The sequence below is a fragment of the Macrobrachium rosenbergii genome, chromosome 47 (assembly GCF_040412425.1).
Source record: "Macrobrachium rosenbergii isolate ZJJX-2024 chromosome 47, ASM4041242v1, whole genome shotgun sequence".
In the NCBI taxonomy this organism is placed as follows: Eukaryota; Metazoa; Arthropoda; class Malacostraca; order Decapoda; family Palaemonidae; genus Macrobrachium; species Macrobrachium rosenbergii.
Genome location: NC_089787.1, coordinates 32,843,124 through 32,858,084, shown reverse-complemented (window position 1 = coordinate 32,858,084; position 14,961 = coordinate 32,843,124). Strand labels below are relative to the sequence as shown.

General features: G+C 34.2%; 1 protein-coding gene across 1 annotated transcript in view; it reads left to right on the top strand.

Moving 5' to 3' along the window:
• The window catches only part of LOC136830967 (tachykinin-like peptides receptor 99D), a 247,267-nt gene that overhangs the window by 214,744 nt on the left and 17,562 nt on the right, over positions 1 to 14,961 (top strand). Inside the window, exons 6-8 of the mRNA XM_067090924.1 lie at positions 3,800 to 3,950; positions 5,817 to 6,013; positions 6,852 to 7,003. Of these exons, the coding sequence (XP_066947025.1) occupies positions 3,800 to 3,950; positions 5,817 to 6,013; positions 6,852 to 7,003 (500 nt within the window). The remainder of the gene's footprint in view (positions 1 to 3,799; positions 3,951 to 5,816; positions 6,014 to 6,851; positions 7,004 to 14,961) is intronic.

The following is a 14,961-nucleotide window of genomic DNA, read 5'->3' as shown; positions in this document are numbered from 1 at the left end:
TATATATATATATATATATATATATATATATATATATATATATATATATATATATAAATGTATGTATATATATTATATATATGTATGTGTGTATGCATGGATGTGTATAGATAGATAGGTATGCTTTAAAAAATCGGAACACGTGATGTGTGTGTGTGTGTAGACGTACCACTGGGAAAAAGATGAAACCCAGGGTATATAAATCTTAAACGAAAGAAACACCCAGTCTGCATTTATACACTATGTTTCATATTTTCCCCTGTGATAATCTGCATACGCATGTATATATGTGTGCATTGTTTTACAGTAAACTGGTGCGCACTATAATGAAACGCATCTAAGTTTCATAATAGAATTAAAGCATCAGTAATTGCCTAAAAGGTATTGGTCTGAATGTTTGAAACAATTACGCCAATTTATCCACTCGTTTCATCACTTATATTTTATAAATCAGACGAAATTCCTGGAGATGGGTTGTTGGTTCCTGCTAGCTTTTGAATCGAGATTTTATTCCTTCGAGCCTGTGAACACTGAAACCGGTTCCATATGCATTGGAAGCACATGATTGGTAGTCATGAATTCAGAGCGAGCTTTTTTCTTACCATCTGTGTGTGTGAAAGAACCTGGCTCGTTTGCATTCTTAGACTGATCGTTCAGAGTCAGGTAGGATATATATGTACATTAGTATGTTTATTTATACGTTCGCACACTAATGTATATATTATATATATTATGTATATATATACATATACATATATATATATATATATATGTGTGTTTGTGCTTGTAATACATCTTTTTTAAATAAGCTCAGAATGGTTTTCTTCAAGATGTAACAATCCATCGTTAAAAAAACATTCAAGAACCGATGTGGGGAAAGGTATTGTTTAATAATCTAAAACTTATCGTTATTTTAGTGAATATTCCAGTTTTAGTTTAGTGAATGCTCCAAGAAGTTGCTTTTCTCTTGCTTCGCCAATGATTGTAATCACGTGGGATTATTAGGTTTTTGATTTGTGATGGCTGATGAACATTTCGTGAATCATTGAACAGTCGTTGACTCATTAGAAAGTTTCCATTGACTTGCGAGTTTAATATTTACTTTACTTCGTGATTGAAGGTTGAATGCGAAGAGAGGGAACGTTTGTTGTAGAGTTATGTCAGTGTTTCATCATCACTAAGATATTTCCATTCATGATTTTATATTTCTTTCGATATTTTATGGGAGTGGAATATATGAGGTCTTTCTGTGATTCCATTGAAGAGGTCTTACTTGCAGTTTCAGGATTTTTTTTCTTTGTCAGTAGAATTTTTTTTTTAATAGACTGAAGTTAAGACAGGGTATAGAATAGGGTACCTTGTTAACCAAATTAATATACTGAGAAAGAAAGGTAACTGAACATTCACTGTGTAGGAACATGTGAAACATCCATATCCATCTTCCCTTCAGCTGCCTGAAACAAAGTGGTGGGTTTTCCATTCGTTACAGAACAAGAGAGTTAAGCTCGTGATAACAACCCTTGTGCAAGAGGAGGATCGTCATGGATAAACCTGAGAAACCGTACCTCCAAAATCTTGCTCAGATCTGAAAGAATTTATGTCAAAAGTGGACCGAGGTTGTACTGGGTAGTTACTGTCGACTACATGCCTGTTGAGTCCTGTATATTTTGCAGTGATTTTCATTGTCTTTTCTTCTCTGCTTCTATAAAACGGTTTCTGCTGACTTGAAATTGTTAATGATGCAGTTCTTGCTTTGATATCAAAATATTATTGAAATAGTTTAAAACTTGATTAAAGTTTCGATATGCCAGAGGATTTAAGCAGTAACGTAAATCACAGTTGTGAAAAATGGATTCACGTTGCTTAATGCTGAAATGCTGGCATCAAAGATTAGTTTAATGACAAAATTACACCAGTAATTATGCTTGTCAATAACATAATCGGGAATTCAGCGGTTAGATTAAGATAATAAAACAATAAATTAGCAAAGAAAAATTATATCCTGTGGATTAGAAGGTGAAACTAAATTATAGCTCAGTAATATTTGTATGTAGATTCCATTGCAGTTTAAGACAATGATTAGTGGACCCAAACTTGAAACACAGATGTCTTTATTTGTCCATTTTTTGACATGAGTTACACGTTCTCGTTATGAAAAGCTACAATCAAATTTAGATTAAAGACGTATGAAAAAGTAAAAAGATTCAGTTACGGAAACAATACAAATGCTCTCTCTCTCTCTCTCTCTCTCTCTCTCTCTCTCTCTCTCTCTCTCTCTCTCTCTCTCTCTCTCAGTGAAAACTAAACTGCTGCCCAGTGTAATGGTTGTAAAAACCTTCATGTTTAGAGCAACGATTTAGTGTTTGATTATTAAGCCGCCAATTATTTCCTGCAATTTAGAGTTTGCAGGAGAGCCAGTAAAAGTTTCCACACAATTGATATTTTAGAGGTCAGTACGATTCCAATAGAAGAGAGCAGTGCAGCTTTAACCGCTGGTCACCCGATTAGTGAAGTTAAGCAATGCTAGGTTTGGTCAGCACTGGGATCAAAATAACTATCTGGCCGTGTGGCCAGCAGCCTCATTTCTCTGCAAAAGTCAAAGTGGAAATGAGGAAAATTATATATATATATATATATATATATATATATATATATATATATATATATATATATATATATATATGTATGTACATACATACATACATACATACATACATACATACATACATACATACATACATACATACATTTCCCGTAACAAGAAGTGGCTTTAAAAATAACACAACGGTCACTGCCCGATTTATGCTTTAACTTTTGAGTCGTGGATGAATCCATTGTGCAGAGAACTTACACAGCATTACCTGCGTGATGCACTTGCACAGAAAGCTCAGCAGTAGCACATCGAACGCCTTCTCACACTGCACCATTCACTTCTATCTTGTCTACTCTCTCGCGCTTATTAGAATTTAGTGCCGTCTTTTTCAGTACTTCCTTCATGACATATATCCAACCATTTCAGTGTCTCCTACTCCTCCTCCCCCACTCCTCCTCCTCCTCCTCCTCCTCCTCCTCCTCCTCCTCCTCCTCCTCCTCCTCCTCCTCCTCCTCCTCCTAAGCAATCCTGAATTATACTTTCATTTCACCAACTTACCGGTACTCTACTTTCTATATGATGAAAATCAACTCAACCTTGATTCACCCTCTCTAAGCTGACCTTTTAACTGCTTTTCCTTTGTATCCAACATTTCTTACCCTTTCAGTTCGTTTCTTGCCATATACTCGTATACTATCGAAATACTTCATCTCAACACCTTTAACCTTGTAAACGTTAAATGAATTTTGTTCTTTGTAATGTTTTCTCTCTTCTCTATAGTTTGCATGGAAGTGCCTTAGAGTGAAGGCAAAATATTTTGCACTCTGAGGTTTCATTTTCATCCTGGCCATATACTCTGTTCATTTTTGATATTTTGTTTTATCCCCATGATATATATATATATATATATATATATATATATATATATATATATATATATATATATATATATATATATATATATCTTTAGTAAGCTTGAGGTTAAGTAAAATTTGAGCTCCAGTTGAGATAATATACACACATACTTATATATAAGATTCTTCATAGCACACATACCAATTTTTCTCCGTCATTTATGCCTATCAGTTGCCAGAGAGAGAGAGAGAGAGAGAGAGAGAGAGAGAGAGAGAGAGAGAGAGAGAGAGAGAGAGAACTTTCAGGAAAGAATTCTCCAACAACACTTAACGTCATTTATCTCCTTTTCAGTTACAACATCGTCTTCTTTGCGACGACCTACTTACTTCCGATGTTGGTGATGTTGATAAGTTATTCCTTAGTGAGCTGCGAACTCTGGGGCAGCCATTCCATCGGCGAACTCACGGACAGACAAGCCAACTCTATCAAATCTAAGAGGAGGGTGAGATAAAAGTCTTATATGTTTATGTATGTATGCATATATATGTGTGTGTGTGTACTATGTATGTATGTATGTGTGTGTATGTATAAGTAAATATAACTGCATAAGGTTTTTCACTGAAGCACGATCCCATTCAAAGCAAAGCGTGTATGCATTTTTAGTTTTAATGAACTATTGACACTAATATAATATTTTATAGAAAAGATAGCTTTAAATTTGCTGAGTGTCTAGTTAAAATAAGCACGAAAGAATAAAGGTGGATATAAAGATTTTCTAGTATTACTTCAATTTTTGCTTATGAAATTATAAATAAGCTTTAAACAAAGCAAAATTATCCTGTACAAATGTCAAATCTAATTAAAGTGACTGGCCATAATGACTTGGAGTTGATTCAGAATTATTTGATTGAGTCATAAACAGGGGTACAAAATAATCCTGAAGATAAAAATTGAAATAATGAAAGGTATATTGTGATGGTATAGAAATACCCTACATTAATTAGCAGTGCGTTCATGAAGATAAAAGAATCTTGACTTTGTACCGTGTGCTGTATTTTACAGCTCTTTAAATGGTTTTTATTAAAAATTGATTTTGACTGTTAATCGTATTCCTGGATACAATCATTCACCTTTAGATGTTTGATTGTGGTGTATTTTATTCTTTAATGCTATATTAATGTTTATAGATTATTAGAGAGTTCTAAGTCGAATTGAAGGCAAAATGTCAAGCTAATACAGAAGTGTTTGCTGCAGTTGTAATTCCCATCTTCACCAATTTTTCCACTGGAAAAATATTCTGGTGTTCTGAATGAAAAGTTCATTGCCTCTTCTTTGTGGGAAAGGCCTCATATATTGCATGTATGAAACCCGTTTCTTTGACATTGCTGCAGTAACAGCTGCAGTGAATTGTTAATTAACTTTTTCCTCCCGTAATAGAAGCCTTTTTGCCAGTGCAAAAATAAATCTTTGTGAATGAAAGAGGTCATGGCATGATTCTGTTTCGCTCTGTATGTCCGGTATATTTTTGTTTTATTAATTGATCACGATATTGAAGGAAACATTGCGTCATACATTCGTGAAAGAAATTTATCGATAAGGTCGTGCGTGAAAATCCAAAAACTGGCAAACCAGGGAGATTTTTTATAAATTCATTGAGAATGAAGCAAACTTTGCTTTTGAAGTGAAAACTCATTAAGTTTAAGGAAGATATCTGGAGTACTTGCGCCCATAATCTAAATATATTAATTTTGCTAACAATACATGCAGTGTTTCGAATGAAAAACTTTAAAAAATTCTAAGATTTCATGAGGTTTAGTTATCGTAGAAGGTAATAGTTTTAAAACCAAAGTTTTACTTTTTTTATTTATTTAATTTATTTTAGCTGTAGCCTCTCTATGGGTTTTAGATAGTCCCATAAGTGGCAAATCTCAGACCAGTCTTCTTGTTAGTTTTATGTAAAAGAAAACTATTGTGCCGGCTTTTGTCTGTCCGTCCGCACTTTTTTCTCTCCGCCCTCAGATTTTAAAAACTACTGACTTTAGAGGGATGCAAATTGGTATGTTGTTCATCCACCCTCCAATCATCAAACATACCAAATAGCAGCCCTTTAGCCTCAGTAGTTTTTATTTTATTTAAAGTTAAATTTAGCCATAATCGTGCTTCTGGCAACGATACAGGACAGGCCACCACCGGGCAGTGGTTAAAATTTCATGGGCCTCGGCTTGCACAGCATTATACCGAGACCACCGAAAGATAGATGTGTTTTCGGTGGCCTTGATTATAAGCTGTAGCGGCTGTACAGAAAACCTGAATTGCGCTGGAGAAACTTCGGCGCATTTTTCTACTTGTTTTATTCTTGTCGTGACAGGTCGTCCGTATGTTCATCGTGATTGTGGTGGTGTTTATGTTGTGCTGGTTGCCACAGCAAGCGTTCTTCCTCTACCAGTACCACAACAACCAGGTTTTGGACACGGCCAATATCCAGCATATATATCTGGGGTTCTATTGGCTGGCCATGGCAAATGCCATGGTCAATCCCATCATCTACTACTGGATGAATGCCAGGTAGGTAGTAATCACCTGATGTATGTATATGTATATATGTATGTGTGTCTGTACATGTATATATATATATGTATATATATATATATATATATATATATATATATATATGTGTGTGTGTGTGTGTGTGTGTGTGTGTGTGTGTGTGCTTGTGTGTGTGTTTGTGTATAACTGAATCACGAAAATATGGAGCGTGATGAATATATAAAGGCAATTGCCTTTATATATACAGTATATGTATTATATATATTTATATATATATATATATATATATATATATATATATATATATATATATATATATATATATAATAAATGACTCACGTCGGGATCGAACCCAGGTCTCTCAGGTTCGATCCCGACGTATCAGAAATTTATTTCTGTTCCATACGTGATTGTGTGTTGATGATTTCTATATATATATATATATATATTATGTGTGTGTGTGTCTGTTTGCGTCTGTGCAAGTCCGTATGATCCTTCTTGTATGTAAATGTTTGATTCCCAAAGGTGGCTGCATAGCCGAGCCTCTTGCGTCTCAATGGGAAAATAAAGCGTAGGAGGTTAAACAAAATCTAATTCTATATTTAGATAGGAGGTTATTCGTAAGACTCAGCGTCCGCTGAAATGACTGTCACTAAATACAAAATTCACTGCAAGATGAACTCTTTAAAATCATCAAGTAAAAGTATCAAGGAACTGTCTTCTCCAGGAAATGAAGTAACAAAGGGATGGTATTCACGTACGTGTTTACTGGGGCCGCTGAGGTAATTGTTGCTCCGTGAGATAATCCTAAGTCAATAAGATCATCCTTTGAAATTCCCCTGGTGGCTGCTTTCAGATTCCGATCCTATTTCCGAGAGGTTGTGCTGCAGTGCAGGCCCGGACGCTGTTGCTGCTGTTGCTGTTCACGCTCCAATAGTTACCTAGACTCGCCTCACCTGACACGCCGTAGGTGCGACAGCGCTGACCACACCTCGAGGAGCAGATCAGGTCAGTTGACAGCTCTTCGATACGGAGCGTTTGCGCGCTCCATACTGTGTATGTGTGAGTGCTCTGTACGTGTGTATGTGTGTGAGTGTTGTGTACGTGTGTCTGTGTGCGTGTTTGTCTGATAGGTATGGTGTATATGAAGATTTAAGGCTTGAATTTGGTCTGATAGGTATGGTGCATATGAAGATTTTAGACTTGAATTTGGTCTGATAGGTATGGTGTATATGAAGATTTTAGGCTTGAATTTGGTCTGATAGGTATGGTGTATATGAAGATTTAAGGCTTGAATTTGGTCTGATAGGTATGGTGTATATGAAGATTTTAGGCTTGAATTTGGTCTGATAGGTATGGTGTATATGAAGATTTAAGGCTTGAATTTGGTCTGATAGGTATGGTGTATATGAAGATTTTAGGCTTGAATTTGGTCTCATGTTTCTCTTTTTTTTATAAACCAAATCTATTTCTTTCCTTACACTGTGTCTTTCCTGTAGGACGAAAATTTCTTGTATTATTATTTTCCCCAAAAAATTATCCAGAAATCAAGTAAAATCCGTCGTTATTCCCTGAGTCTTTGGGCTCTTTAAGCCTAAGGCTCGTTATTTGCGCCAATTTATCCAAGGAACACGGGTTCCTACGAGCTCTGCGGTGCTCTAGAGAGTCTGAAGGTAGAGCCTTCCATCAAGTGGTGGTTGTATAAGCACGAAGTTCCATTAATAAAGGCAATATGTTCGAACTTCCATCTTACCCTAAGACAAAAATAAATAAATAATAATAATAATAATAATAATAATAATAATAATAATAATAATAATAATAATAATAATAATAATAATAATAATAATAATAATAATAATAATAATAATAATAATAATAATAATAATAATAATAATACGAAGGGTAATATGAAGAATTTTTACTCTACTTAAAAAAAAATTGAGTGAATATAGAAAAACATTGCTTATATTTTTACTAAAACCTTTAGTCTTATTTGGTCAAAAACATGTTGAGAAACGAGCGTTGGAGAATATATATTTATAAGAAAATGTTTGAATTTTGAAAAAAAAAGACATATTTTTATCGGAAATTTCGACATTAAAATATCTTTACGTTTTTGTCCAAGTATGTATGTATGCTCCAGGGAATAATAGTAATAAAACAAATGTAAGTCAGTATATTGAGTGAAGATGAAGCAGGAATGAGCTGGAGGAGAAAATTAAATTAACTTTAAAGCCTGATAATACTAAATTCAATGAAGTTTTTATTCTGGGAATATTAAATGTTGATGATGTCATTGTATATATGCATAAAAAATTGGTTTTTGAACAAGAAAATTACAGAAATAATTAATTCTTGTTTATCCCGGGTTCCTATCCACCACAGCACATTTTATGGAGAAGTAATTTAGAGTGTGCGACGCCATGCCACTTAAACCTTTTAGGGAAACTCGACAAATCCCAAAGCTTCAGTAGAATATCATATATACCACTAACACTTTAATCTGGCATCTATCTGTTCGAATGTCATGTAAACTGTTATCATGAAACTGCATTTATGTATAAGCATGTGGTATATATATATATATATATATATGTATATATATATATATATATATATATATATATATATATATATATATATATATATATATCTTATCTTATGATAGAGAAATGTAGACATATATTGCTGACTATGCAGAAAATTGAGGAATAAAATTGTGGAAGAAAAAAAGAACAAGACTAACATTGCATAAATCATAGATATTCCATGATATCACAGTGATGTCACATTGAATATTTGACACGAAAATAAGCAAATCTGTCAAAAAAAAGAGAAAAAATTAATGCAGACCTGGACTTAGGACCAGTTTTAATTTAAGGACGATTGTAAGAACTCACCTTCACCACAAACAATCATAATATCTTTTTCCAGCGTTTTACAAAGAGAAGATGAATTAAGATTAAAGGAAAAGCAGGAACTATATGAAATGAAGTGTCCGATGAATAAGAAGTGTATTGTTAATATACAAAACATTACATTTCCACCGTAATTCCCGCTTTCAGTACCCGAACACGCAGTATGTGTGGTGGTAACTCCGCATCACCTGGAAATTCCTACTTAGGATAAATACATAAATAATAAACGGTAAATATGATATATAATTACAAGTTATCAAACATTTAAGCAGACACTTATGAAGCTATTAATCGACTAGAAATTATTCGCTCCTGCTCGGAAAGATTATTATATTCCGGTATCCGGTTGAATAGCAAACCATTTCAGCTAAAAGCAGTAAAGCGTCTGACTGAAAAGACAAAGATTCTAAACATTTTTATGCAATACATACATAATCATTATATAAGTCCCATAAAATGGATTGTTAGGATATGTATCAAATTATATTAAAAGCTTCAGTTTCTCAGTAAAGCTCGTTCAATTTCCGTTATTCCAGATTTTATACCAATTTCTTAAACAATCCGTTACGAAATGTCTTGCTAATACAAATCTGACAAAGATTTTATTTTAAGAAAATTACTTTGTAATGGAGCACCCATTTGGTTGTCCAAGGAATTAGTAAATGAATTTGAGTAATGGAAAGTACGTTCTTGCGTAAGTTGACTTGTACGAGAAATCGAAGCTTTTAATATGACTTAATAGACAATATAATTATTTATTTGAATGAACTTACGCATGAGTTTTGTATGTGATGCTTAAAAACGATATTTTGGCTGTAATCTGACAACGTCATAGTGATAAAAGGCTCATAAAAAATACTCAAGGTAAACAAGCTACGTCAGCAGATAATAACGACCCTGATTGGTGGACGGTGAGGCATGGGAAAAGCAAGTGGCTTTTATCATTTGTTGTGTACAAGCGAAAAGTGCCTATTCTTTTAACGAATGGAGGCTAAGACATAATAATCGATTTAAGGTGTGTTAGAGATGCTTCTGTATAGATTGTTTGTCTGAAGGAAATCTTGATTCTTAAGATAATTTCGTGACTTTAGTACGGCTTTTCTGACATCTTCATGTTGTGTGGTTCATTGATGAAAATGAATATCAGGATCGTTTAATCTTGTGTGAAGCTTTCTGTATTCTTTATAAACACCGAACTGCAGAATACAAATTTAAGGAATATCCGATGGGTTTAGGATAAAGAGAGTTGTATGCATTGTAATTTGCTGGACTTCCGTAGTAAATTCTTTTTGCATAATTAATGACTTTCCTGATAACATACTATGCATGGTAAAGCAACTGGGTGATATGTTGGGGAAGGCCTCAGATTCATTTTTGTTATAGCCGTGTGAACATATTCTTAGCCCTTTCAGGACACACACACACACACACACACACACACACACACACACACACACACACACACACACATATATATATATATATATATATATATATATATATATATATATATATATATATATATATATATATATATACAGGTATATTAATATTGTGTATCCGGATTTTAGAAAACAGTATTCCTCGTGTTTCCTGAATACCTTATGCAAGATAGACGTACAGCCATTATCTTTAGCCACTCAGCATAGACATCTGAAGGTATATCTAGCGATTTTAAAACAAGCTCAAGTTGCAGTGAAGAGGCCTCTAATGTTGACATGGAAATATTGCTACTTCGAGATTCGCTTAGGGTTTGTTTTGCATCCGATATGACGAGAAGAATTAATTTACACTCTGCTGTAGGCCTCAAATGAGACGCATTCAGCTAAAAAGAAATAGAAATCATTTGTTGGTTATACATTTTTAATTACGTGGCCTTGGAATGAAATATAGATTTTAGGCCGAAGACCAAGCGCTAGGACCTATGAGGTCATTGAGAGTAAGAAGGTTTTAAAGGTGTCACATGAGAAAAACTTCGCAGTTGCTTTCTGAGACAATTGTTAGGGTAAGGTGGAAAGTAAGATGGAAGAAAAGGAATATGAATGGAGATACAATAAAAGGAACGAAAGTGGTTGCAGCTAGGGGCCGAAGGGACACTGCAAAGAACCTTAAATAACGCCTACAGTTCACCGCGTGAGTTGCAGTGACGGCACTACCTCCCTGCAGGGAGTTACCTATCTTAAGCTTCTGTGTATTAATATGCGGAATAATTCCTTTGAAATGTGTAATTCTCCTCTCATCTTCATTGAATAAGAAAATCCCCCAGTGTTAGTCATGCAAGACATCGCATTATCTAGTTTGAGGAATTAATATAGTTGAAGTTGAAGGATTGATATCTCCTCTTACCTGTTGAGGAATATGACACCTTACCCTTCGTCAAGGATCATCGACGTTCTCGCTCGAATAGTATGAACAATAGGTCACAGAGTTTGACCTGATGTTGAACGTTAACGTTAACGCTGGATGCTCATTCCTGTTTTCCGTTTCAGGTGACCGCGGTCTTCTCTCTTGCTCTCGCCTTTCGGAGCTGCGCCACTTAATGGCCCGTGATAAAAGTCTTTCCATTTATAATATTCGCTCCGTTGTTCTCAGCTGTCGATCAGGAAGGAGGGGGCGATATAACATTATCTGCATAAATGCCATAATGTATCGGAAAATCATTCTTTTAAGATGATTGCTCTGTCATTATCTCCGCCAAGGCAGTAATGTTTCCACCAGTGTCTCTCTCTCTCTCTCTCTCTCTCTCTCTCTCTCTCTCTCTCTCTCTCTCTCTCGAGTGCGTGGCTGAATCTGCTTTCCCTCTCTTGAGCGCTGACTGAATCTGCACAGAACATCTCGAGAACGAATGAGCGGATTGTAATATCTTTGTGCATGTGGTTTAACAAACTGTCTCGAAAACGGATGAACGGTTTTGGATGAAATTTGATGGAAACTCTCATTAATTGACCCTGCATATAATTAACTTTTAAAGTAAATTGATGAAGGTTTGATGATTCACACGCTACAATGGTTATCCTGTAGACTTCAGCCGTGAGGTAAGAAATTCATACTTGACTTTACACTAGAGTATGCAGTCATATTTGATATTTACCTCCGCTACCGAAATATGACTGAGGTTATGTATTATTTCATACAGAGCCATATGACTATCCGGTGGATAAAATGCCATCATAGAATACTTCCCAGAGTACGTCCTAGAATGCTACTTTAGTGCAATTTTTCCGTTTCAGTGAATACAGCGAATGCGAAACAAAATCATATAACCTCTGCATATATATATATATATATATATATATATATATATATATATATATATATATATATATATATATATATATATATATATACATATACATACATACATACTAACAGGACCTCATTAGAAAACTGGATGGTATCTAGCGGAGATATTTATTCAAGAACGTTACAAGCTCTCTAGGACTAACAGCCCTCACTGTCAAGTATCCGTGGAAACTTCACACTGAGGGCTGTTATCCCTAGAAAGCTTGTAACGTTCTTGAATAAACATATCCGCTAGATACCATCCATCCGCTAGATACCACCCAGTTTTAATGAGGTCCTGTTAGTAACTGTATTAATGCACGGAACAATTGTGATAAAGTTAATATATATATATATATATATATGATAAAGTTATATATATATATATATATATAGATATATATATATATATATATATATATATATATATATATATATATATATATATATATATATATATATATATATATATATATATATATATCGCTCCATCATTACAAGACTGTCGTAACTCCAAAATCTTGATTTTTTTTCAGGAGAAGCGTTTTAAAGTTTCAAAGTCCTATAACTTTAACAATTTTACCCAAAGCAACAAAACTTACTATCATAATTAGATAAGCACTTAGACTTACGACTTTATTACCAAAAGACGCAGAATTAAATGGGCAATCTTATGAGCTATGTAACTCAAAACTTCAAATTTTTGAGTTACGACAGTCTTGTAATGATGGAGCGATATATATATATATATATATATATATATATATATATATATATATATATATATATATATATATATATATATATATATATATATATATATATATATATATACGGTGTATATATATCTTATATGACTTTTATCACATCACCGTGATTCATATACAATCAGTAAGCTACAAACGTCCTTTAATATCCAATTCGTTCTTCCTCGGAAATAATATATTTTCATATATGTTACCGAAGGGGAATTTTTTAGTTGATAATAAGTTCGTCGTCCCGTGGGCTCGAACCAGCGAAGGACAAGAACTCAGGACTATAGTGGACGCATTTAACCCACGCAGCCAATTAAATTCTTCTTATGGTCATCAGTTAGCCTCGAACCCAGAGTTATCCACTCCAGTTTCTAAATCTGATATTCATAATGGCGTGCGAGAGAGCTTGTGTAAAGGAAGTTGCTTAACGGCAGTAGTAGCATAGTGTACTGTGAGGTCACGTTCTCATACTAATGAAAATATATTGAGCTGGACGAGTGGTCGCCGTTCTTCATTTATTAAATATCAATTAAGTGATGTTGGTTAGAGGTCAGTTCATGAATATGTCAAGTTTTAAAAGTGATTATATATATATATATATATATATATATATATATATATATATATATATATATATATATATATATATATATATATATATATATACATTAGAGGTCAGTTCATGATTATGTCAAGTTTAGAAGTGATTATATATATATATATATATATATATATATATACATACATACATACATACATACATACATACATACATACATGCATATAAACAACATAGGTCCCAGAACTTTTTATCTACTGTATAATATAGATACATGGATAAAATACATATTATAGCTCCTGTAATTGGATTCGGCTCTGATGTAAAAGAACGGTTGGGCCATGAAGATGTTTGATTAATTTCACATCTCAAAGAATTTTCAACTTTACATGACTTAGTCCTGCACTCGCAAGTGGTTCTGAGTTTCATTTCAAAAATGTTCAATTTCATTTTGATGTTTCCTTTATATGTAATTGCATCCCATTTCTCAGCATTTATAGCTTAGAAGTCACTGCACCTCACGCGCGGTGCACTGTAGGCATTACTTAAAGTTCTTTGCAGCGGCCCTTCGGCCACTAGCTGCAACCCCTTTGCTTCCTTTCAATTCCCTCTCTTCCAAACCCTCTTCTAACGAAGTGCAGCAAGTTTTTCCTCCCGGTTACACCTTTTGCAATCTTTCTCTCAATTTTCCTTTCAGCGCTGAATGACCTCGTAGGTCCCAGAACTTGGCCTTAGGCCTAAATTGTATAATGTCTCCTAGTCCTGCACTCTCAAAAATGTTCAAGAATTTGAAAATATGACCATCCACATCGATCAGTATTTACGCATGACTTGAAATTATCAACTCAAAAATCAAGTTAATTGTGACTGTGAAGCTTCGTGTAGAGTCACGCTGCCCTCCCTCTCTCTCTCTCTCTCTCTCTCTCTCTCTCTCTCTCTCTCTCTCTCTCTCTCTCTCTGTTTAGCTCCGTCAGATTTATATGTAACGAAGCCATTCATATTTTGATTATTTATCACGTTAGGATAATTTATCCAATGACTATTCCATTTGATCATTAATTTATTTTATTTTAATTAATGATGCAGCACTTAACTCCAGGTTAGATTTACTTTAATTCCCTGATAGTGTCTCAACTTTTTTTATAGACACTAATTTGAACATTCCTGTCAAAAGTGCTATGGTTGTATTCTGGAACCATTTCCTCTGTCACATTGTGCACAAAGGCGTGGCGTTTCCATGGACACTGCATCAGAGTTACGAACACGAGAAACAGGATGATTAGTACAGTGTTCCATTTATTTCAGAATGTGGAATTCTGTGCCTTTATGTGTTTCCTGACGTTTTATTAGGTGCTGTTTCTGAGAGACAGGTCTGTGTTTACATTATGTTTGAGACAGGTCTGTGTTTACTTTTTGTTTGAGGCCGTGATTATTGTATTATTATTTTGG